The sequence below is a fragment of the Maylandia zebra genome, linkage group LG2 (genome assembly GCF_041146795.1).
Source record: "Maylandia zebra isolate NMK-2024a linkage group LG2, Mzebra_GT3a, whole genome shotgun sequence".
Taxonomy (NCBI): Eukaryota; Metazoa; Chordata; class Actinopteri; order Cichliformes; family Cichlidae; genus Maylandia; species Maylandia zebra.
In genome coordinates, this window is record NC_135168.1 from 48,175,657 (window position 1) to 48,200,931 (window position 25,275).

At 40.8% G+C, this 25,275-nt stretch overlaps 2 protein-coding genes across 6 annotated transcripts; one reads left to right on the plus strand and one right to left on the minus strand.

Annotated features, from left to right (window-relative positions):
* Nucleotides 1-2,208: 2,208 nt before the first annotated feature.
* gsr (glutathione reductase) lies at nucleotides 2,209-25,155 on the minus strand. 5 transcript variants are annotated; one of them, XM_076875859.1, is made up of 14 exons: nucleotides 25,014-25,155; nucleotides 10,745-10,917; nucleotides 9,822-9,987; nucleotides 9,038-9,064; nucleotides 8,837-8,925; nucleotides 7,972-8,041; nucleotides 7,727-7,874; nucleotides 7,586-7,640; nucleotides 7,401-7,500; nucleotides 7,053-7,307; nucleotides 5,914-6,025; nucleotides 4,686-4,817; nucleotides 4,403-4,536; nucleotides 2,209-2,902 (listed from the first exon to the last, which is right to left on the minus strand). In XM_076875859.1, exons 3-14 carry the CDS (start codon nucleotides 9,963-9,965, stop codon nucleotides 2,753-2,755), a joined length of 1,416 nt encoding a protein of 471 aa, XP_076731974.1. In that variant the 5' UTR covers nucleotides 9,966-9,987; nucleotides 10,745-10,917; nucleotides 25,014-25,155; the 3' UTR covers nucleotides 2,209-2,752. The 5 variants fall into 5 exon arrangements, with proteins under 5 accessions (XP_076731974.1, XP_012773147.1, XP_012773146.1 ...); XM_012917693.3 differs by lacking the exon at nucleotides 25,014-25,155 and adding an exon at nucleotides 13,969-14,105; XM_012917692.5 differs by lacking the exon at nucleotides 25,014-25,155 and adding an exon at nucleotides 13,969-14,105 and having other exon boundaries at nucleotides 10,435-10,917.
* On the plus strand, nucleotides 12,933-18,359 carry znf518b (zinc finger protein 518B). The gene is made up of 2 exons (XM_004545816.5): nucleotides 12,933-13,083; nucleotides 13,463-18,359. Exon 2 carries the CDS (start codon nucleotides 13,617-13,619, stop codon nucleotides 16,089-16,091), a length of 2,475 nt encoding a protein of 824 aa, XP_004545873.3. The 5' UTR covers nucleotides 12,933-13,083; nucleotides 13,463-13,616; the 3' UTR covers nucleotides 16,092-18,359.
* Nucleotides 25,156-25,275: the final 120 nt, after the last annotated feature.

A 25,275-nucleotide genomic window follows, 5' to 3' on the forward strand; every position in this document is an offset into this window, starting at 1 on the left:
AGATGTCACCACAGAGTCATAGAAGGTCTTTAAAAGCGCTCCCTGGACTCCAAATGACCTCAGCCGCCTCAGGAGGTAGAGTCTGCTCTGACCCTTCCTGTAAAGAGCATCAGTGTTGTGGCTCCAGTCCAGTTTATTATTCAGGTGAACACCCAGGTACCTATAGGAGTCCACTATCTCAATGTCCACTCCCTGGATGTTCACCGGTGTCAGTGTGGTGGGTCAGCGTCTCCGGAAGTCCACCACCAGCTCCTTGGTTTTCCCGGCGTTGATCAGCAGGTGGTTCTGCTGACACCAGTCCACAAAGTCCAGAGTCCACTGTCTGCACTCTGAGTCGTCCTCACCTGTGATGAGGCGACTATGGCAGAGTCGTCAGAGAACTTCTGTAGGTGGCAGCGTGGGCAGTTGATGGAGACGTCTGCGGTGTAGAGGGTGAAGAGGAACGGTGCCAGCACAGTGTGGGGCCCCCGTACTGCAGACCAGCGTGTCAGAGACACAGCCCTGTGTCCTCACATACTGTGGGCGTCCTGTGAGGTAGTCCAGTATCTGGGACATGTGTTGGTCCACTCCTGATAGCTCCAGCTTGTCTCTCAGAAGTCGTGGCTGGATGGTGTTAAAAGCACTGGAGAAATCAAAGAACATGATCCTATGGAAAGGGAACAAAAACAAAACAAAAAATCACGGACAAACAGTATCCCATATTCTTGATTTTTACTTTACAAACACTTGTTGTAATGACTAACTACTCCTGACATCAGGCTGATCCTGCCACGATTTGTTCCCCCTGTCTAAATGACAGACAGTATTTCATAGTTGTTTATGTTTTTAAACCCATTTTGCACAAAGAGGCATTTTTTGAAAAATGTATTTATAGCAATGTTGAATAATATTATTGCACAAGAAAAAAACAACACGTAAAATAATCACACCGTGACGCCTCTGCCTTTCTAAATGGAGGGACAGTAACGTGTGTAAGCGTGTAAAACCTGAAGACAGTCAGATTAACAGTAACAGTATTTTGTTTCTATCTCCCATTCTGCAATTCATCTCATGTAAACAATAACTTTGTTTCCACTTTGTTATTTTCCTCCGGTTGTTCCTGCATGGGAAAGAGAACACTTTATGGATCAATTCTGCAACAGCAAACATGGTGGGAAAAGTTGTCTGTGTCAAATAAAAAAGTTCCAAGTTAAAGTTGAAGCCACTATTATAATATTTAACACTTAAATTGACAAAGGAGGGCATCTGGGGGACAGAGAGTGTCCTCCAGTACATATTTCTTGGGCCATTGGGGATATTCAGCCACAGTGATTGCAGATGAAACAGATTTCAAAATTAGACTTTCCTTTGCTGTATTTTATTATGTCAATACCCACTGCAAGCTTGCTGTGTGAAGGAAGGCTGGTTATGAAAAAGTGCCACAAAGTTTAAAAAGAGACGAAGAAAAAGCCTCTTTCACATCATCTGAGAGATAAATTTTTATATATTTTTTTACATGGTACTATATCCTAATGTCTCAGCAGAAATCAGTCCTTGTCAGGGCAGGCGATGCGTTTCTAAATCTTCTGTTGTTCAATTTTGGTGAAGCTGTGCGAATTGTCACCTCAGTATCTCGTCTGCTTCAAGATTTGATATGTTGTGTATCCAGGGATATTCTTCCGCATACAATGGCTATAATGAGTGACTAACTAGTGTTGCCTTCCAGCTCAAAGCAGCCTGGCCTTTCTGCTCTGATCTCTGGCATCAACAAGGTATATTTTCCACAGTGAATGGGACTCACTAAATATATTGTTTCTTGGAGCATTTCTCTTGAAATCCTGGAGGTTGCTTGAGAAAATCTCAGTTGTCAGATCAGAACTTGTGGCACCAACCACGTCATGCTCAAAGTCACTTGCTGCTGTGTAATTGGATGAACAGATATGCGTGTTAACAAGTAGCTCAACAGGTATATCTAGTGTGATCTAAAGTGGCCACTAAGTGTAGAATAAACTAAACAGCAAGGGTATTTTGTTGACAAATAATATCCAGTTTCATCATACTTTTTACAATAATTAAATTCTGAAAGTCACTTTTTAACCTGAAACAGGAAGTATCTCTCTTTAGTTTGAGTGGGGATTTATTCCCTCTACCCAAATAGGAGAAGCGCTTCATTTATTGCCCAATCAACCACAGAATTTAGTCACTGAATAAGAAATAAAAATCACAACATTTAAGAAAAAAAATCTGCAGGTTTATTGTTTTTTTTTTCTTAACAGTACAGTAGATACATGTCATGACCCTGCATTGGTAGGGAATAGGTGCCTTAAAGAACAAGCAGTGCTTATTATATTCATGTGACGAATGACTGACAAATCAAACACATACACTAGGAGAGAGGTCTTTTGACTTCCCAGCAATCTCTTGACAAAAATACCTGCAGATGCATCACTTCCATTTCACAATCATTAAAATGGAATCCAGAGTTTTCAACCCATACTCAGGAACCACAGTACAGTCTAGGAAGACCATAACTTGGTCTTGGTCCATTTAGTTAAAAATGAGAAAAAAAAGTGAAACACTGCGTACAAATAAGGTCACTTAAATGAGAGAAAAATGGAAGCATGTAGGCTGGTTAACAAAGCAAGTCGTCAAGCTGATGCGAGAGCAGTTCGAAGGCGTGACTCTGTCCTGGTATGCTTGTCTGTGTTGCTGGTCGTACAGGGAAGCAAGAGGCGTAGCGGGTGGGGGATGCCTCGGTGAGTTTGTTTTTGCATTAACGCATCGTGACAAACTCCTCGGATGAGGTGGGGTGAATGGCGACTGTCTTGTCAAAGTCTGCTTTGGTAGCACCCATCTTGATGGCCACGGCAAATCCTTGTAGCATTTCATCACAGCCAAGGCCCTGCATGTGCAGCCCTACCACCTGCGAAGATTGTAAAAAATAGTCGTCTTTTTTTTTTTTTTAAAGAACTGCAGCAGAGTGAAAAGAAACTGTTAAAAGATTTTAGTAGAGGCTTTAATGACACTTAAAGATGGCTTCAGGACTGCCTCCTGTATTAGTTTAAGTACTTCCAAGTTATTTTTTTGGAAAGTCTCAAATCTATTCTTCAATCCTGGTACATATAGCTGTGAAAGTGTAGAAAACAATTGCTTACAACATATGACGTAGGGCTGCCACGATTAGTCGACTAGTCACGATTACGTCGACTATTAAAATTGTCGATGACTAATTTAATAGTCGACGCGTCGTTTGAAGCTTTGTAAGATCCCAAAAGACGCAGGAATAAGTAGCAGGATTTAAGAGTGTAATAACGGACTGAAACAGAAGATGGCAGCACTGCATGTACAAGGATGCCAGCTGCCGTTAAACCCCGAAGAAGAAGAAGCTGTGTCCCAGAATTCATAGCGCAGCCCAGCTCTGTTGTCAACAATGGCGGCAGCTAGTTAGTTTTTATATTACTCTTATTATTCTTTCTGGGTCACAAAATAAACGTTTAACATATTTTCAGGCGAGAATGTAGCTGTGTAAACCTCAAATATCTGCTCAGTTTATCAGGACACCGCATATTTTCAAAAGCGCTCTGACGTTTTCGGAGACGTCTGTTACCCACTAGCTCGATAGCTAGCCGGGGGCTAGGTCACTAGAGCCTGTGAGAACACCGGACTCCCGGCAAATCGTTTTCAAACCCACTGCCGTCACTTAGCTTAAAATGTTACTGTTTGGCTTTTTTCAGTATTTTATTTGTTCCTGAGTAAATCGGTTTGGCTGAGATTAAAGTTATAGTTTTTACACAGCTGAATAAACTTCAAGCAGACAGCTGATTATCAGAAGTGTGAGATGCTCCAGAATATACTCCGGTGTCCTGTTAGATTTTAGATAGCAAGGAGTTTATTAAACTTCACCGAAACAATCTGCAAATTTCATTAAACTTTAATAAACTATCATCTTGTCTTTATTTTTAGTTAGCACCTTAAACACTTAAAGCTGTAAGCTAATGATAGTTATATAAGACCAGATGCTGCTGGTGCAATAAGCTGTACGTTTTACGTCCAATGGATGATGATGTGATTAGTCGACTAATCGCAAAAATAATCGGTGACTAGTCGACTATCAAAATAATCGTTTGTGGCAGCCCTAATATGAAGAGCTCCTGTATTACTGGTTGGGGGAAAAAGGCCCCATACGCTAACATTTACTGGTGATGTCTTAGCCCAAATGTGGTTGTTTACGAATAAAAATAATGCACTTCAACGTTAAGATGATTTAGAGAAGAACCTCCTTTTGTTGTTTAAATAATAGAAATAAATCGTCAAGAAGATATTCATTAAAATATTCACTATTTCATAAATTTAGGTGACAGTAATAATGTGCTAGAGTCACATTTATTTAGAGCCTGTTGTCTGGAGAAGAGATGACACTTACCTTCTCCTCTTTGCCCACACACACCAGCTTCATGATGCACTGACTCTTCCTGCTGGTGATAGCGTGATACATTGGTGTGAAAGAAGTCTTGTAAATCTTCACATTCTCCTTCCCTCTGGTTTTAATGGCCTCCTCTGTGACACGAACATTATCAAAAGTAAGGACAGTTTTACATCTTGCTGAGTAAAAATGGGAATAGCGCATAAGATAAACGATTAAATGAAAGCCGGCCACAGAAACTGAGTTAAACCCACCGAGATGTGTTTTTTATTGTTCTACTCACCCTCTGTGAGGCCCACCGTGCCGATTGGTGGGTGGCTGAACACCACAGTGGGAATACAGGTGTAGTCCAACTTGGAGTCCTTCTTTCCTTCAAACAGTCTGTGCGCCAGCTTTCTGCCTGCAGCAATGGCAACTGTCCCAACACATGAAAACCTCATCAGAATGCTGCTAACACTCAAAATGCCCACAAAAGGGAATTTTATATTAAAAATAGGTTTAAAAAAAAACCAAACTCAAACACTTCAAAATACAGAAGTAGAAAAAAGGCACCAGGAGAAGAACTTCACCAGGATACCAACATGTTTTGTCAAGAAACCTTGGTCACTCAAAGTTTTCTTTTACTCTTTTGTATTAAAGCTTTGACCTCAAATAAGAGTTTTTTTGTTAACTACAGAGATGAAGAATTGATTTTTTTGGTTTTAATCAGCATTCATCATTTCACCCTGCCCTCTTCAGAAGTTACTGAAAAAGACCAATTGATCCACTAAATATAGATAAATAATAGACTCTCAAAAAGGATTTCAGAGCTGGGGACATTTGGGACCAAATCCTTGTCTGAATACTGTTTTCTTTGTTTACCCACACGAGCAATCGGTGAGCCTGAGTCACACCTGAAAAGCCTTCCTGTCTGAGCGCCTGACCCTCCCACGCGCAAGAAACCCGACGGTTGTAAACACAACAGACTCAGACTCCAAGATCACGTTTGTATAGGACAAATTTCTGGAGACTTGTTATTTAAAGTTTTCCTATTTAAAAACATATTTTTAATATGCACAAGTCACTTGAAAAAGCCACTTCACAAAATTATGTATCCCCTGTAATCACCCAAAACCATGGGTGAGGTCACAAAAATGCAAACCTGGCATTTCAGTGCTGTTATTTGGAGTCACCAGTGTATGAAGTGTGTGTGGTTTTAAACTTGAGGTAGGTCTTTCCTCTAATAGACACAGAGAGACGTTATCCATTCTCACAAAGCGACTTACACATAAGATCTGATAATGTCCTGTCAGTGCACTCATCTGCAGCCTTCACAGCTTTGATATTCAAATATCCTCTATATAGCAATAAAATCCATTCAGAGCTATTAAACATAGACCCAGAAACCTTTAATATCACCAGGCTTCACTCAGCAATACTAAGTACATGGAAAAATAGTTACAACATCGGGAAACAGGTTGGAAAGAACACACACAGACACAAAAAGTGGATAAAGAAAAGTTGGGTTCTACCAGGTGTGAGAAGAGCTCTGCCACAAACATCCCCGACAGCGTAGATCCCCGATCGACTGGTGTTCTGAAACTCATCCACGATGATGTGGCCTCTTTCATCTGTATCCACACCCTGACAAAGAAAGAAAAGAAAAACTGTTTCACGTCTTAGAAACGAGTAAAAATGTGAACCGTGGAGATTAAAACAGATTAGGCCCATGTTTTCTCCTAGTTCCCTTTAAAATGGTTATTATTCTTGGAACTGTCTTCAGCTTTCCCTTAACTTTAACGTCTCAAAAGAAACCTCCCAAAACTCCCATCCTTCTCTAAGAGAGAGTATTGTAGAGAAACACAGTTCGGATGAATAATGGTTTTAAGGAAAGGTAGTGCATGTTTTGCCTCTTTCTGTGTGCTTCCTCATGTATGATACTGACAGTGAATAAGAGACATGCGACTGAGAAGAGAAATCCCGTGTGGGGCAAGAAATAACGATGACTCAGCTAAACTGGAGGATTAAATGTAAAGCAGAACAGACAAAAGAGAGACGGGCCTCAAAGTCTTAAAGCGTGAGAACATTCAACATGTTTTTAGGTTTTTGAAAAGAGCTGGTTAAACTGCTGCTTTGACAAGTCATTCATTCTTCCTTCATATAACAAATGATTCAAACGATGTTATTACACATCCCTCAAATCTAAGCTCGGTAGACGGATCAAAGACGTTGGCGTAACTGAGACTTTGCTGCCCCGCCTTCATTTATCAAGTATTTATGCCAGAATTTCATGCATCACCTTCAACAAAGTAGTAGCATGTGGAAGCTGTCCAGTTGTGTTCCCAGATTATCTGTTATTAAGGCTTAAGTCAGCTTTTTTTGGGATACCAGTTTTTTGCATACAAGCCTTAAATTATAAAATATTTTATTATTATTTGTGGAAAGCAGTTTCATGTTGGTATGTGTGCCTAAGACACAGTTATCGAAAGACATCTGCCGTCCTGTTATGATCTATAAGGACAATTATGCAGCGGTAGTGTCTTACTGCTCAGTGCTACATGTAAGTAGCACATAATATCTCCCAATAAATAAAATAACAACAATAATAATAATAAGTATTTGCACATTACACTATCCAATCTACAGATAAAAATCACAGGTAAACTGTTACCATCTCGCCGATGTTCAGTCCACCTGTATTGGGCTGCCTGCCGATGGCCCAGAGAAGGCAGTCCACTCCCTGGATGGTACTGATCTTCTCCTCGTCATTCTTCTTCTCTGGGTCTTTGGTAACCACCGTCACCTCCAGCCCCTTGTCCGTTTTACTCACAGACTTCACCTGAGAGTTCTTCCACAAATCTATACCAGAGTTTTGCAGTTCTTTGGTGCAGTTTGCACTTATAAAGGCGTCAAAGTTCCTCAAAACCTACAGACAGAATACGAGAGTACACATATGACCACATGGCTCCACGCTTCTAAGAACAGTCATATTGTGATTCTGTGTTGTCATTTTTCTTACTCCCGTCTGTCGAATAATGAGGGATGTTTTGGACCCTAAGGTGGAAAGAATGCCCGCCATCTCCACTGCAATATAACCAGCACCCACAACCAAACTGCGTCTGTAGGAAAAAACAAATACTATAATCACAGACCTACATGGTTCTGACGGTCTCCCATTAACATCAGTATGTATGACAAGCTTACTTTGGCAGTGTTTCAAGTTCAAAGAAGCCATCACTGGTAATGCCCAGGCTTGCCCCTGAAATTGTCAACAAACACAACAGCTGTCATCTTCTACACATCTGACTGATGCTCACTGGTAAAACAACGTATAGCATGTTTTACCTGGAACTTCTGCATCACTCAGAACAGAAGGTTGCCCTCCAGTGGCGATGAGGATGTGAGGTGCTGTATATTTTCTTCCATTGACTTCCACAGTCGGCTCAGCATCATTTATAAACCTGGCATAACCTTGAATGGTTTGGATTTTAGCCTGAAATAGAGCACATATGAGTTTTTTTTTTCTTTTGCACAGAAATTACATTTGAAAAGAACAGAAACCAAAAGAGCAGAATTCATCTGACACTTACTTTGTCAAGATTGTTGCGATAAATGCGATTTAGGTGACTGACGTACGCATCCCTCTTGGCTTTTAGGGTTCTGCAAAAACATAATATAAATTATTCAACCAGCTAAAATATGTTGTGTTAATAAACCATCATCACAAGGAATACTTGTCTTGTATCACCCTTGTGTTGCCATTTCTAGAAAATGAATCATAAAAAGCATAAACTGTTAGACCTCTCCTATAGTCTCTGTGATGGTAGAAAAATACAAGTTTGATGAAGAAAAACAAATTTAACACCTGGTTATATCCAGTTGTATTTAGTTGGCTAAATAAATAAACAGCAGTGAATCTCAGAGTAGCAACAAGTCAGCTGATCACAGCCTGTACAAAAAGAAAATTGGAGCTCACAATACAAATTGTGACTTATTTCTAAGTAACTCTTTCCCCACACTGCATCACTACAACTCCCACCTGCTAAATCCCACTTTAACCCCTGGGATTCTTTGCACACTGAAGATGTTTGTGGAGCACTTAGTACTCTACTGTAATCCATGCAGGCACACCCCAATCCCAGCACATTCCTCTCACACTAATGTTATATTTTGAAAAGGTTTCCTCATGTTGTAAATGTAGTCAACCACTCCCTTCAGGAAGGCTTATCTTCAACAGTCATTTTTGCCCAACTTCATTGTGCACAGAGATAGAGAAGTGGGCTAAAGTTAAGCAACACAAAGTAACTGACTGAGAGGTTGTGGGAGAAATGAATGCTTCTTTGTACCAGGAAAAACCAAGACAGCTTTTAAAAGAGTTCATTGCAGTTGCAAAAAAGGAAAAAAGAAAAAAAAAAGATAAAAATCAAGTAGACACTAGCAGAAACTGTAACTTACTCCCAACTGAAACGAACGTCTCCAGTTTCAAAGCCATAATCACCATGATCGTGCAGATATTCGGCATGAACTGCTGCATTCCACATCACCTGAGAAGAAGAACAAAAAGAGCTGGCTTTGAGAACTTGAACTTTGAGAAGTGTACATGCAAAACCTTTTATTATAATAATATTATTATAATAAGTGTAAAGAAAAAGGTACCTTCTTAGGGACACAACCAACATTGACCTGAAAAAAGGAAAGAAAGCAGAACAAATGAATTGAGTGAAAGCTGGTCAAGTAGCAGTGATACAGATAGATTATGGAAGAGATACATTTTAGACTAAAGCTGCAGTGACAGGAAGAATATTTATGTAGTGCAAAGCAAAAGAACTGCAGTATCAAAAAATGCAATGCTGTGTCAGTGTGTTTCATAAAACCAACATTTTACAAAAGGAAAAGATGTAAAAGATTAGGTCAGGCGCATTCATATGGCTGTAAAGTAATACAACACCAGCATTCACTTATCAATAAGGAAAATATATGCAAATGTAACCACACTGTTTTTCACTGTGGCTTTGTGTGGTTTATGCCAAAACCATTGGACTGAAAGGTTTTGGTAGCCATTTCTTCCCCTGATGTTTTAACTGAAAAAAAAAAAAAAAACTATAGAGGCCTGATTTAACTAATAGTCAGCACAGACAGGCCTAACGCATTTAAAACCACTTCTTTCTTCCTCATATTGAGGCCTTGTGCAGATCATTTCAAAATGCCTCCGTTACAACAGATTCAGCTCAAGGCAACAGGAATGAGTTACAGTTTATAACCTCATCGGCTGCTTTGTACCTCAAACCCACAATGTTTGTCAGACACACAAAAAAGGGGTCGGGAGGTTTCGCAGTGAATCTGGTAACTAACGTGTCTGTGTGTGTGAGTGTACATGCTGAAGAGGTGACAGCAGCAGGGAGGCATGTCTGATTGATTTTTTATTATTATTTTTACTCACGCAGGTACCTCCGAGTTTGTGACTCTCGATCACGGCGGTAGCTGCTCCGAGCTCCGCCGCCCGCCGAGCCCCGGCTAGACCTCCAGACCCGCCGCCGACCACCAGAAAGTCGAACCGGGTTATCTCCGACGGGTCTGAGGCCATCCCGCTACTGATAACTCCGCGTCTGCAAAGTGACAAGAAAAACTGTTTCCTGAGAAGAAACCAGCACGGAGCTCGAGTCCGGGCCAGCTGTTTTAATAGTGCCATAACCAGGAAGGGCGCAGGAAGGCAGGGCCTATGTGTCGGGCAGACCGGGGAGTGGGAGGGTCAGTGAAAGCCACTGCTGTGTCATTGTGAATTGCAACAATGGTGTGCAAATCCCAGAAACTGTTCTGACAATAGTCATGATGATCCTCCCATGAGCGACAGTATGGTGGCTTCAAAAACATGAATAAATCAGAGCATTTTCATGCATCGAGGGTTTGATGGAAATATTTAAGGATATTTGAGGAGATCAGGCACTGGCGACTCCAGATTTAAGGATATAAAGTGAGCATCGTGACAATATTCAGAAACGCTAAACACACATCAGTAAAGCCGTTGTTTGCCACAAACTTACTGGAGTACTCACCTCGGTAATGCCAGTGATACTGACATACTAGGAAACAGTCTGCAGACTCTTGTGAACAGCATGTTTCTAACTGCTTTTATGGCATTTTAATCAGAGCTATCCACGGGGTGCCTTTTGCCTCTCTCTGACAGCCACTGCAAGCTGATAAACGCGTGTTGTTTGACTTTATTACAGCACACACAAAAGCGTCAAAGCATTTCCTGGGTCACTGGGTGAGCCCCCTCCCCTCTACATTGCCCCGATTTAGCAAACTGCTGCCTGGTCGTGTCTAAAATAATCAGTCCTTGTGCGAGATAATGGAAAAACCAACCGACAGGTAAAAACCGTAAAACTGTGATGGTGGAAGACGCCAAATTTGAAGAGTAGCGTAGATCCTCCAAAGCCTTGCGTTGTTTTTGTGGGAGATTTGGCGTAAATAACAGGGGAAGATGTGGCAGATTTGCGTGGTATTTCTTTCAGAATCACAGGTCCGTTGCGCTCAGCCTGTCAAGAAAAACAAATGATGAAGTTACACTTCTCACAGGGCCTTTCAAAACAAGAGTACACTCGAGTAGCAGCATGCATTATATTACTTTGTGAGGTAACGCCTAAAGGAAACGAAGAATTAGACAGCAGTCGAGGCCATAATGTTTTGGACTGTGATATCATTTTCTTTTCTTTATTTTTAATGGATTTTAAATTACACAAGATGCCAATGAAGTGCAGACCATGGCAGTGCATGACAAATTAATACATTTCAACTGACTCTTTTATAGCTTAACAAGAAGGCCATCTACAGGCTCAAAAACCCAAATAAATCTCTCAGAAAAATAGCACAAATGTTAGTAGTGGCCAAATAATCCACTCAGACACCCCACAACACCACACAAGACAAATACATTATTCTAATTATATTCATTATTTGCAATATTTTTTTCTACGGTTAAGAAAAACAACTTCAAAGCATCTAAAGAACCAAGAATACCAGCAAGAGGGTATGTGTATGATTGTCAAAGTCTGCAATCAAAAGGCAACTTCACGAATGCCAGAAGAGCCTGCACAGCTCTGAAAAGATTCTTTGGACAGATGAAATCAAGATTAAACTGTACCAAAATGATATGGTGGAGACAATATTATGGTATTGGCCTGTACTAGTGACCCAGTGTAACCAGTTCACTTGTGTATATTGCAGATGCTGCAAAACCGGTTGGACATCGTGACCCAAAGCGTGCTGAAAAAGCAACCCGAGCATTTCCCAAGGGAAAGAGATTCTGCAATCACCAAATGCAGGCAAAGGATTTCCATCCAACGATTAAAAAAACCCATATATTTAAAACTATGTCAGTTTGTCCACTTCATATTGAGCTGCTGAAAATGGATACATGCACAAGCAGCACAAACACAGTTTCTGCCTGGCAATTGCTTTTGACATGCTGCTGGACAGATCAATTACATGCTCTCGTTACTTCCTCTTTATTTTAGTTTTATGGCAGCTGACAACCTTGAGAGTTGCTCTAACAGCCAATAATCATCCATGACTTTGCATTTACTGTAATATAATTTGTATTTGCGCTTATCAGCCTTACTTCTGACATTTTTGGAAGGAAACCAAGCGAGGACTGTCCCTGTTTATCACTGGCCATTTAATCAGTTTATTCACCTGTTTAGCACATAATTTCCATGCACATTAATAACATGCAATTGGACAGAAAACCAAACTTTGCTGTGTTTTAACACATATTTTTATTTGCAGGCTTCCAGCAAATTAATATATTTGCACAATAACCCAAAATGCCCTCGTACATTCAGTCAGTGGTAAGATTGTGAGCCACATCAGACAGTGCACAAAAATTCATGCCTAGCAGGATGAACTATCTTCACCACTAGATGCTACATGTTATTAAATCCCTCGACATTGTCATGTAAGATGATGTCAGTCTTACTGTGAGTTCACAAAAACATATTTTTTTAAAATCAATCCAAAAGGGTTTGAATCTTTAAACAATCCCATGCATTAACATAGGTGCCAGGTTTTCTATTTCTAATTTACCATATTTGTCACAAAATTGATCAATATTTTCTTAACTTAATTTATTTTTATTGGTTGAAATTTGTTGTATTTTGTCTTTTATTGAACCTAAAAGATGTTCTGATGTTTTTCCTGCCATATATTATTTTCAGCTCTCTGGTGTTTTTGTTCTTCTTTATTGCACTTAAATAATCAGTGTTATCTGCCTGTTAATACAGGTCTTATACTGTGGCAGCCACTGTGTTATATTGTTTACATTACTGAGAACCTTCACAGACATTGTTTACATTAAAAAACGTTCAATAAATAAAATATTAATAGTTTCTTTGTTGTGTTAAATATTATTTGCTGATGATCTGACTGAAAACGAAGGACACAGAATTTGTCATCACCAAGATTTCTAAACATGTTGAATCAGCTATATTTTTAACTTAGCGTGCTCTTATTTTGAAAACCAGAACAGCTTTCTTCCGCCATTGTTTTTGGTAGCTACAGATGGCTAACGACAAGCTAACCCAAAGCGGCTCGGTTGGTGGCGTTGACAAGCGTTAGTATCACGTTCAAAGAGTGGATTTTTTAAAATTCATTTTATTGAAAAAGATATCACCGACCAAATCGCTGTTTCGTAACACGGCAATCAGGTGCGTATGAGGCATTTGACTCTGTTGCAAATATAAACAGTTGTAATGTTGGCCGTCGTCTCCGCAACCCCCCGTTGTAGTTAGGTAGGGCCTTTTCGTCACGTTCAAAGGAAGAAAGCTCAGCGCGCACGGAGAAAAATGCAAATACAGACCAGTGCAATGAGTTTGATTAATTGCATTTTATTTTGCTGTATTGTTTTGATTTGCCTACACGCGCGCACAGCCAAATAAATATTTGCGGGAGCTGAAAATGCTGCATGAGCTGTGCGTGAGAGGAGGGGCTTCACAGGCCTCGTCCTAGTGTAAGCATAGTACACAGTGAGCTTAGGTCAATCATTTGTTTGTTAATGTTTTTGTTTTTCTTATGTTCCTTTCACAGGGAGAGACATCGTTGACAGGTGCATCAGTGTCTGCTTTCCCCGGACATGAACCCTGGACATCAGGTGAAGATGGATGTTTACTTCAGGGTGTCACGTCAGCCTCTGAAATTGTGAGAATTACTGCCAGATGGCCAGAACACCTCACTTCTCATTATGAAGCCTGTCAGCTATCAAAGCATGCCATCCTCTGTGAATGGTGGACATCCAAATTTGTCACTGGATCGCGTGTTAACCACTTCAAACGTGAGGTATTGTGAGAAATGTGGATTTGCGTCTACAGATGCCTCAGCGTTGGAGAAGCATATGGTTGAGCATATGGGGACACGGTTTTACTGTTTTTATTGCAACGATATTTCCTATAGTGAGGCGGAGTTAAACGCGCACCTGAAACGACACACTTCGAAGTATCCATTCAAATGTCCTCACTGTGGACAGGGCTACATGAGGAGGCTGTGCCTTTTTAAGCACATTGAACGTTTGCATAATAAAAGCATTATTCAGGTACCTGCTAAGCCTGGTGTGACGAAAAATCCGCAGGACCTCGTCCCCAGTGCCTTAACAAGCCTGCACGCTGCCGATCCGTCGTCGCTTCGGCCGGTTGTTCGGGTGACGGTACCTAGCCCGAGTGTACCTGCTGTCAGACTGGGAAAAGACGAACAGAGAGCAAAAACACTGGAAACGAAGGTATCGAATGTCACTAATGGCAACCCAGAACGTCTTTCCCCTTTGAATGGACTCATTCAGCACAATAGAGCTCTCACAGTTTCTCTGCCAGAAGAAGTAACAATTCCTGCTGGCTGCTTGGTTGAACTCGTTGAGGTGAAAACTGTAAATGGGACAAAAGAACTAAAGCTCAGGCTCGTTTCCCAACAAGAAAACGAGTCAGTGATAAAGGACACGAGGATGACAGTTTCTCAAAACACAGCGCTGGGGAAGCCATTGTCATCTACATTAATCAATCACACCAACACGGTGCGGCCTGGGAGTATGAGCACGAGCACTATTAACAGGAAATCATGTGACACAAAGATGGTGAATGTAGAGCGCCCCGCTGTTGTCCCGGTCAGTATTTCCAACAATCTCCCAGTGACTCCAGTGAGCAAAGAAAAGAGTGGACTGAAAAGGGTATCACCGGAAATAATCAACTTGGAGTCTAACGTAGTCATTCCTAATAAGTTTCCCAAAAATATCATCAGTCCTGTAAGAGAAGGGGTAAACAGTGGGATCAGAGTTACGCAAACAGCACCGGTGAGCCACGTAGCTCCTCTTCCAGTTATCTCCAACAGGGTCACCAGCAGGTTGAACACCACCAGCCTGCATCCAAGCAGCATGGTTTCTCAGAGAGTGATGGATGAGAGAAAGACCTTACTTCCAGAGTACCCCAAGAGTGTTCCATCCAGGAGAGCGGGTGACACGAAAAACATGCAGGATATGCCGGTGGCTATGAAGGTGGAACCCGGGAACATCTGCTTCAAGAGTAGCACTGCTTCAAAACCAATCAAAGAAGTGGCACCCTCGAACCAGGACAGGATTAAATCAACTTCTCCCTCCATAAGAAGTTCCATTGTTCCAACTGTCCAAGTGAGACCACCAATATGTCTCGTCAGTAAGGATAATGTTCCAACTCAGTCTTTTTCATTACCCAAGACTATAAACAAGCTTGTTTCAGTCAAAACTCCTGTTTTTTCAAATCATGCCAAGTCAAAGAGCTCAACTTGGATGCCGGAAGTCAGACTAAATGAGCTGGCAAAAGAGAGGGACGTTTCAGAACCTGAGAGCTTCCCCATCATATCCTCTGTGTTTTCATTGAGTCAGCAGCCAGAGGACGCCCAAGGTCCCATTCAGCCATTGGTAATGGCTTTGCGAGGCATAGTGATGGATAAAAGTAGCAGTTCTGTCGGTACGACTCAAGATCAAGTTAAGATAACAAACACTGAGCACATGGACAAGACCCTGACATTAGGGCCCAGCCCTCAGGTGGAAACAAAAAACAAATCCTTCATCCGTGAGTCGTTATTGACGGAGCCTGTAGAAGCAAAAGACCACAATAAGGGGGTTCATCACTCTCCTGCACTGACCCACAACCATGTTGATATCAAAGAGGAAAAAAAGATCCCTCTACCACCAGATGATAATAAATCCAGTCACAGTCCTGCTTCAAAATCTTCAACACACGAAGAATCTAATGTTGCAGAACACGCAAAGGCATCTGAAACTGAAGAACCTCTTGAGCAAATGGTCAAAAGTGAGCAGGACTCAAAGTTTCTGACTGTCACCCTGAAGAGGGTGCAAGTGGGCGTGTGGAAACAAACCAAGAAGGGACTGAAACTTAGAATATCCAAATATAAGACTCAGGTACCTGTGGACAGTGTAACTGACTGTACAGTCATTTACCCAATGCCGCTGAAAGTGGACCAACCAGTGAAACGACCGGGTCCAAACCAGCCGGTGGTAGTGCTCAATCATCCGAAGCCTCGCGGCTCTGCACAGAGAATGAGAGCTGATCCTTTTGCAAACACAGGAGCTTCTGAAGTGGTTCCAAAGTGCCAAATCTTGAAAATGAGACTGAGCAAAGTGATGGGTCAAAAATATGAGGTGATGGGTTGCACCGTCCGAGTGTTTCCATGAATGTATTGGACAATTCATCAATGGAAAGAAGTATACATCTATGAGGAAGCAGTTAGTATTACAGTAAAGAGATGTTTAAGGTCAAAAACTGACAAAATCTCAAGCCAATTATTTTCTTTATGGGAGAATAAGAGTAAAAAATATGGACGTCTGAGTATCACTGAACATTGTCTTATATGTATAATATGAACTATTCAAGTGCAATGCTGTTTGACTGCTTTGAGTCAATGAAAATGGACTGAATGCCGTTATAGATTGCAGTCAAAAACACAGATATTAAGTACTGTTTCTGAAGGTTGAGAGACCAGTGGATATGTCATTAATGCATGCTGTTTATTTAAAAAAGGATAAAGTTTTTATTTATTTTTTTTTTACGTTGCATCAGTGAAATTTTATGGGCTTCCATGCTGCCACCTGAAATAGGTGCAGTGATGGGTATTCAGACTTTTTCCTGCCTTAAAATTGGCCTTTGGGGAGAGAAGTTCATATTTAAGGCAGTGTTTTCCTTTTTTTAAACAGAAAAGTTTGCATTTCCTGCTATTTGACACATAAATGTATTTCATGCCTGTGCGAATTAAACCCCACTTTAATAACAGTTAAAAAATACTGGTTAAACAGTCCTTGTGATTTTCCAGCCAAAACCTCTTTGGTGGGACCCAGATGTTTTGTATATGCTGGTGTTAAGTATGATTAAATATTTATAATGACATTTTGTAAGATGTCATTCCTTGTGACTGAAAAGAATGAAAATGTCTAATTGACAGTTCTAATTAGGTCAAATTTGGGGCAATAAGTTTCCAGTTGAGTCATTATTTATTTGTATTTTTAAAATAATTTGCATCTTTGAAGGCGCCCCAATCACTTCATGTTTGTTAACATGGCCGATTGTGTAGATGACTGTGTGCTGTGTCTAAAAAAATGAACATTTCAACACTAATAGCCGTCTAAAAGGTTTGTCCAGTTTTAAAAGCTCCTCCAAATTTTAGCTGGAAAAATGTTACTTTTCATGTCAGCAGCTGGTTTTGTAATTCTGCGTTTAGCTACTCTTTGCAAAATCTACTCTTTGGAACATGTTACAGAACCATGTTGTATTTTTTAATTAATCATTGATAACTTTGGTGAACCAATTTAAAAAACAAAAAACTACTGCAAAGTGTAAATAATGGAACCTGGGCATACACTCAGCTGTGTTATCAGTTCAGATATGATATTAATCACTGAGTCTTGCAGAGATACAAAAGTCTGCCAGTTGTACATCTGTGTGAAGTGAAATGTTACAGAGCTTAAGGCTAAAATTTAGAGTATATCTACTAATCCAGACGTAAGGATGATGATGATGCACTAAAAAAAGTACCCTAATACTTTACGGTGTCATTTTACTTTAAAGCGCAAAACGAACGTCCTGAAGAATCAAGATAATTTTTTGGTTTTTATTCAATTTGGCTCTGTAATTAGTAATGTGATCTTTTTTTTCCTTTTCTTTGTGTGATTGACTTGAGTTTTCTTGTGTGACTTTTTTTCTCTCAAGGTTTAAAGCTTCACCTATGAGAGTAATCTAGAGAAGGTAGAAGCAACCTAAACTGGTCAATTCCTGTAATAGAAGTATTTTCCTGCCATGACAATGGTGACTCATAGACAATTCAAACCTGTTGTATATTTTTCAAAATAATCAAACGTAAGCAATCTTCTGTCCTGAGACTTCTCAGATCTGTTTTACTTTACAACAGCATATGTGTGTTGTTTATTATGTGTTCACAGTGTACAAGGTGCTAGACCTATGATCACATTTGTAGGTTTTGGTTGCCCCAGTTTTTATTACACGTGTGTGTATATGTATATATACATATATATGTTTTGGGTCACTCAGATTTTATGGTTTATAGACCTATAAATATAAAACATGGTAACTGGTGTTCATACTCAGTAGGGAATGGCCCCTTCTGGAGCACCAACACTTACTTTCCTTACATTGCAGCTAAAGCTGCTGTGCAGTCTGTTATATATTCATTATCCTAAAGTTGTTTGACATGTCTTTATGGCTGTTTTCCTTTTGCCTTTTAATTTAATCCTCATCTGTGTGGGAATTAGTCATATTCCAGTTCAAGTGTTTTTGAGTTTTATTACATTCTCAGTGTTCATTATCATTGTGATCCATGCTTTTATAATAACAATTGTGTAATTCCTCTTTTATTAAAAAAAAAAGTATAATTGACAACGGTTTGACTTGTATATTTTTTCCCACCAACTGAAACCCATCACTTAAAGTTCACTGTAGATCAACGGTAGTTTAAATCTATTAAAGCATACGTGATAATTCTTTTTCAGTTTTTTGACACCCTGTATTGTCCTGTTTGTCACATTGGGCCACCATGCTCAACATCAAACTAATCTCTGCAAATATCTTAATGTACAAAGGTCCGGGCAACATTCAGATAGTCAAATTTGCTTAGGAACACTCCTGGCTACCTGGGTGTATATTGATGGTATCAGTAATAAGAGCTAAACAAGCGTAAACACATGACTGAATGCTTTCTTTATTACCCTAATTAGCAGAGGATCCATCTGATAAACCTTTATAAAAGGTTATACCAGATTATATTAAACCTGCGTGTCCAAACCACATTAAAGTTTGGACACAGATTTTCATTTAATGTTTTCTCTTTATTTTCATGACTATTTACATTGTAGATTCTCACTGAAGGCATCAAAACTGAATGAACACATGAAATTATGTAGTAAACAAAAAGTGAAATAACTGAAAACCTGTTTTATATTTTTGATTCTTCAAAAAAAAGCCACCCTTTGCTTTGATTATTGCTTGGCATTCTCCCGATGACCTTCATGAGGCCGTCACCTGAAATGGTTTTCCCAGAGATGCTGAGCAATTTTCGGCCCTTTTGCCTTCACTCTGTGGTCCATGGGATTAGGTCAGGTGACCGTGGAGGACTCTCCTTCTTGGTCAAATAGCCCTTGCAGAGCGTGGAGGTGTGTTTGGGGGGTCATTGTCCTGTTGAAAAATAAATGATGGTCAACTAAATGCAGACTGGATGGGATGGCATGTGGTAGCCATGTTGGATTGGTGAGCCTTCAATTTTGAATCAATCCCCAACAGTGTCACCAGCAAAGCACCCCCCACACCATCACACCTCCTCCTCCATGCTTCACAGTGGGAACCATAAATGTAAAGACCATCCAGTCACCTTTTCTGGGTGGCACAAAGACACGGTGGGTGGAGCCAAAGATCTCAAATTTGAACTCAAATTCCCTGTGTTTCTTTGTCCAAAAAAAATCTCTTCTACTTGTTGCTTTTCCTAAATGTTTTTTTTTTTAGCATCTGTTTGACCATAAAGACCTGATTGGTGCAGTCTCCTCTGAACAGTTGATGTAGAGATGCGTCTGCCACTGGAACTCTGTGGCATTTATCTGGGCTCGAGGTGCTGTTAACTTGCAATTTCTGAGGCTGCTGACTCAAATGAGTTTATCCTCAGCAGCAGAGGCGACTCTTGGTCTTCCTTTCTTGGGGCAGACCTCACGTGAGCCAGTTTTGTCGTAGTGCTTGATGGTTTTTGGCAACTGCACTTAGAGAGACACAAGTTTAGCAATTTTCCAGACTGACTGACCTTCACTTCCTAAAGCAATGATGGACTGCTGTTTCTCTTTACTTAGCTGATTGGTTCTTGCCATAATATGAATTCTAACAGTTGTCAAATAGGGCTGTCAGCTGTGTACCAGCCTGACTTCTGCACAACACAACTGATCCCATCCCCATTAAGAAGGCAAGAAAGTCCACAAACGAACCCTGACAAGCACACCTGTGAAGTGAAAACCATGTCTACATCATGAAGCTCACTGAGAGAAGCCAAGGGTTTGCAGCACTGTGAACAAAGCAACGGTGGCTACCTTCAGGAGTCTAAATATAAGACATATTTAGAGTTATTTATCAATTTGTCTTTGCTACAAAATTCCATGTATCTTGCTTCATATATTTGATGTCTTCAGTTTGTAACTATAATGTAGAAAAAAGTCAAAATAAAGAAAAACCATTAAATGAGGTGTATGCAAACTCTTGGCTGGTAGTGTATGAACTTGTTGCCTTGTGTAAAGAATATATACAGTGCTTACTAAATGTATTAGACCACCTGTCATAAAAACAAGAAAATAAACACTTTAGAAATCATAAATATTTTCAAAAATAAGTGAATTCATGCTTTTATAGTCAAATTTGAGCTGGTATACTGGATTTAATTAAGGTCCAGTGTGTTTAATTAACATTTTGGTCACTAAAAGTAATTTTTATGTTCAGAACTGAAAGTAAATAGCTGTAATTTGGCGTGTTAATCAAATGTGCCTCACAATTTTTTCCAGGTTTATTTGCAAAATAGTAAATAAAACTCTCAGTAAATTAAAATAAGTCAAATGGATAATTACAAAAATTCTATTTAAGCATTGATAGTATCATTTTAATTCAAGAGCTTGTGCATACTGGAGGATTAACCATTACAAAAACATATTTTAAAAAAAAAAGTATCTGAATTTGGCCTTTCGTAGTCCATGTTTGGATCAGTGCAGTTTCACTAAAGCAGATCCATGTTAATGACATCCATCGTCATGTTTTCAGGAGCAGTGTGCAAATGCAGTCAGACTCTGTACATCATGCCTTCCATTTCCTTATCCCTATGGATCCTCCTGCTCACCTTTCCTTGATCTGTGTAACTAGCAAAAGAAGGTCGCAGGTAATTTTACCTGACTGCTATTTTTGAAGTTAGTACCATCTTTTTATATGGTGATTTTCACAGACATTAAAGTCACGCTGCACAACAATTAAAACACAATATGCAAAGAGAACCACGGTAAAACTGAATAAAAATAAATTAAAATGTAAATAACAAAAAATGTTAGCAACCCTAACCCTAATGCCTGATTAAACAGAAAAGCTTAATCTTGGTACAATAGACTGAAAGGCTGTTACCCTGAGTCTTCAGTCTTCTATGAGAGACAACTAATAGATTTTGAGCTTAAGAAGTGTGTTTAATAACAAGTTGAGATAGGTGATCTGGAGCTTGTCCCTTTAGGACTCTGTTTATAAGTGTCAGACTTTTAAAAATGAATTCTAAAAACACTTGAGAGCCGATGTAAAGAGAATAAAATAGGGGCAATGTGAGCTCGTTCTGTAGAGTTCTGCAGCATTTTGCATTGCCTGGAGGAGTGACAGAGGATTTGTCTAAGCTGAAAAACAGTGGTAGAGTAATTGAGGTGCAATGATCTAAATGCATAAGCAATGTTTTATAGTTCAAAGAAAGACACTAAAGATCCCAAACATGGCCTCAATCTTGCCAGAGTTCAAAATAATCAGGTTATTGGAGAAATCCAGGATAAACCATCAACTGGAGTGGACAACCTATCCAGTTGATCAGGCTTAAAAGATGTGTACAGCTGAATGTCGTCAGCATACAAATTACAAGAATTGCCAGAAAAAGTTTGAATGATACTGGCTAGCAAAAATGTATAAAAGGAAAATAATAATGGACCCAGGACGGAACCTTGTTGAACCCTACAGGTTACGCAAACAAAGAAAGAGGATGTCACGTAATCATGTTGGTGTCACCAGCTTTGGACACTCATTCCCCCACCTCTCCCCCCTCCATAGAGCCATCACCACCTTCATACACTTCACCTACAACACCCCCCTCCTCACCCCACACAAAAGCGGATTTCACACCACCTCCTCCCACCACAACTCTTCATATTCATGAAGCAGATGTGAGGAAGCAGTTTAAGAGTCTGAATGCTCGAAAAGCTCCCGGCCCAGACGGTGTGTCTCCTGCCACCCTCAGACACTGTGCAAACGAGCTGGCCCCAGTGTTTTCTGGCATTTTCAACTCCTCACTGCAGGCATGTCATGTGCCTGCCTGCTTCAAGTCCTCTACCATAATCCCTGTCCCCAAGAAACCTAGGATCACTGGACTAAATGACTACAGACCCGTGGCTCTGACATCTGTGGTCATGAAGTCATTTGAGCGCCTGGTTCTCTCCTATCTCAGGACCCTCACGGCCCCCCTCCTGGACCCCCTGCAGTTTGCATACAGAGCCAACAGGTCTGTAGATGACGCCATCAACATGGCCCTACACTTCATCCTGCAGCATCTGGACTCCCCAGGAACCTACGCCAGGATCCTGTTTGTGGACTTCAGCTCTGCCTTCAACACCATCCTTCCAGACCATCTCCGAGGCAAGCTTTCCCAGATGAATGTGCCTGATCCCATCTGCCGGTGGATCACTGACTTCCTGACGGACAGGAAGCAGCAGCATGTGAGGCTGGAAAAGAATGTCTCTGACTCTCGGACCATCAGCACCGGCTCCCCTCAGGGCTGTGTTCTTTCTCCCCTGCTCTTCTCCCTGTACACTAACTGCTGCACCTCCACCCACCAGTCTGTCAAGCTAATCAAGTTTGCAGATGACACCACCGTTATTGGACTCATCTCAGACGGGGATGAGTCTGCCTACAGGAGGGAGGTTGAACGTCTGGAGCCACTATCAGGGACAAACAGAGACTGCAGCGTGTTGTGCGCTCTGCTGAGAAGGTGGTTGGCTGCAGACTCCCATCTCTGCAGGACCTGTACACCTCCAGGACACTGGGGCGTGCAGCTCGGATCTCAGCTGACCCTTCTCACCCTGGACACAGTCTGTTTGACCTGCTCCCCTCAGGCAGGAGGCTCCGGTCCATTCGCACCAGAACCTCTCGCCATAAGAACAGTTTCTTCCCCTCTGCTGTTGGACTCATGAACAATAACCGTATGACTGTTCCCACCACTAACACATGACCCTACGCTGTGTTCACTGCATCATTCCATGTTTGGCACTGATCACCACCTGCACTCATGTATATATCTATCTACTTAGCACTTTTAATTCTTATTCTTATTTTCATGTCTATTTAAGCGTAATTTATAACAGTATGTTTGCACTGAAGCACCGCAGCAATTTCCTAATGTTGTAAACCCGCTCAACATTTGGCAATAAAACCCTTTCTGATTCTGATTTTATTCTTGTCCCTTAGGAGCTCACCACAAACTAAAAGAAGAACTTCAACATTTTGGCCCTCATGTTGAAGCCTTTCAGCTTCAGAGTTGGCTCACCCCTTTTTTGTATGCTGTATGTTCAGTTTTTTCCATTTTTTCAGACCTGAAGGGTTTCTTTTGTTTTTTATTAAACAGTTTTTCAGGTAGTAGTGATCCGTGGTTTGTTCACAAAGCAACGTACAGTCCTCGCCTCACAAAATCTGATATATTTTGTAATGGTAGCCAGTCAAAAGTAAAGTCACTCCACCTCTTAATAACACTTGGGGAGAGGATGCCATTTAACAATCTGTTAACAACTGCAATCTCCCAACAAAGGAGGGGGCAGGAGCTGAGTGACACTATGCATTCACCATTTGCATACAGTGGGCCTGTTTTCTCTGGTGGGGCAATGGTGACTCTGTTGAAGAGTTAGTAATGTTTTGTTCAGACAGACATGGTTATCAAGTGCTGAATTCAAAATCAATCTTGTCGCATACAAAGTTGTACGTAACGGGGTACATCTACAACACTTTTCAGCTAACGACTGATCTGGAAAAGGTTCAGGCAGTTAACCAAATACAAGCCTAACCCTTCCCCCAAAATTCGACAAGACTGTGTCAAGTTTCACATGCTGCCTCCTGTGAGACTTTCACAATCAACAGGTACTTTCATGAATTTAAATACAGGAGGTTTTACAACAAGGTGCTACTCACTGTTGACACTCTAGAGCTAGAAGGCCAGATAAGATCAGACTTTGCCAGAAAACATAAAAGAACCTGCACAATGGGGCAGATGAACTAAGATTAATCTACAGAAATCATGGGAAGAAAAATGATGAAGAAAGAGGCAGCATACCACATTACCTGTTATACATGACATGCAGACATTGTTATGCCACTGGCATGAATGGCTGCCAGTGGAACCAGCTTGCGAATGTTTTCTTTGATGACCTTTTATCTGGTTTGTCTTGGAATTGACTGACAAGCAGGTCTTACCTGGCCATAAAACTGTTTGTCAGTCAATTGCTCATTTTTGAGCCTGAAAATGGTGCACTATGTATATAAATGGCTGTAACTTCTAAAAAAATGTAGTGCAATGCCTTTGTTAGACTGCTTGAATCCACCGTGGTGGTCTAGTGAGGAAAAATGACAAAAACTGTGGCTTTCCAAATACCTATGGACCTAATTTTTGGCATCAACTGGGATACAAACATTGTCTATCTATAATTCTCCATTAGTGGTTCACACTCCAGATCTTCAGTAGCGCTCTAGGCCCAAATGTAACTGTTGATCCCTGGTGACATCTAAAATACTGACAGAAAAGGGAAGTTTATGAATACAGCAGGGGTTCCTATTAGAATCAAGTTCAAATTTTATTCGCCACATGCAGTGGAATGAACCCACCACACACCCACACACACACACACACCCACACAAAACCACTGAAATGTACACTACAATGGGAAAGTACAAGAGGGAAAAAAAAAAAGACCTCTGCTCATGCTGGGCTACAGGAGGACAGCATGAGAACAGGAAACAAAAAACCTCCTCTGCACAGAAAGCACATACATGTCCACAGTACAACATTGTAGAGCACGTGACCAGCAACAGCGTTGGGTAGGGGATAAGCAGTAATCCCAGGCAACACAGCAGCCATCCTGCCACTGTGCCATCACTCCAGCGCGGGCTCAGACCCGCCTCGTGTTCCCAGGAGGCAACAAGCATCGAAGGCATCAAGCTTCTAAGATGTGTATTAAAGCAATCAAATGCCTTGTGACTGCTACACTGTACACTTGGCACTTATCAGGTTGGTTTATAATGGAAAACCATAAGATTATTGGATTATTGTAGGGTCTTTAACTTACAATATAAAACACCTTGAGTAGACTGTTGTTGTCACAATCAGCGTGTAGAGTGAAAGGTGGACCCAAATGCAGACGAAACGAAACGTGAAACGTGACTTGAATAACCAAACACGAGCCGTTTATCGAGGCTGGCAAAATAACTGCAAGCAAAAGGCAAAAAGCAAGACTAATAAAAAAACTAAACTGGGTGAGCTAAATTAAATAAAAACCTACAACAGGAACATGGCCCTAACATGAAACAACGTGACATGCACTCTTGGCC

Coding starts and splice junctions, on each gene's coding strand:
- znf518b (XM_004545816.5), top strand. CDS start 13,617: ATGAAGCCTGTCAGCTATCAAAGCATGCCATCCTCTGTGAATGGTGGA.
- gsr (XM_012917691.5), bottom strand. CDS start 10,070: ATGGCACTATTAAAACAGCTGGCCCGGACTCGAGCTCCGTGCTGGTTT. Junction 8,042..8,836: donor GACGTTCGTTTCAGTTGGGA/GTAAGTTACAGT, acceptor ATGTTTTTGCAG/AACCCTAAAAGCCAAGAGGG. Junction 4,818..5,913: donor CAGAGCTCTTCTCACACCTG/GTAGAACCCAAC, acceptor GTGTTGGGACAG/TTGCCATTGCTGCAGGCAGA.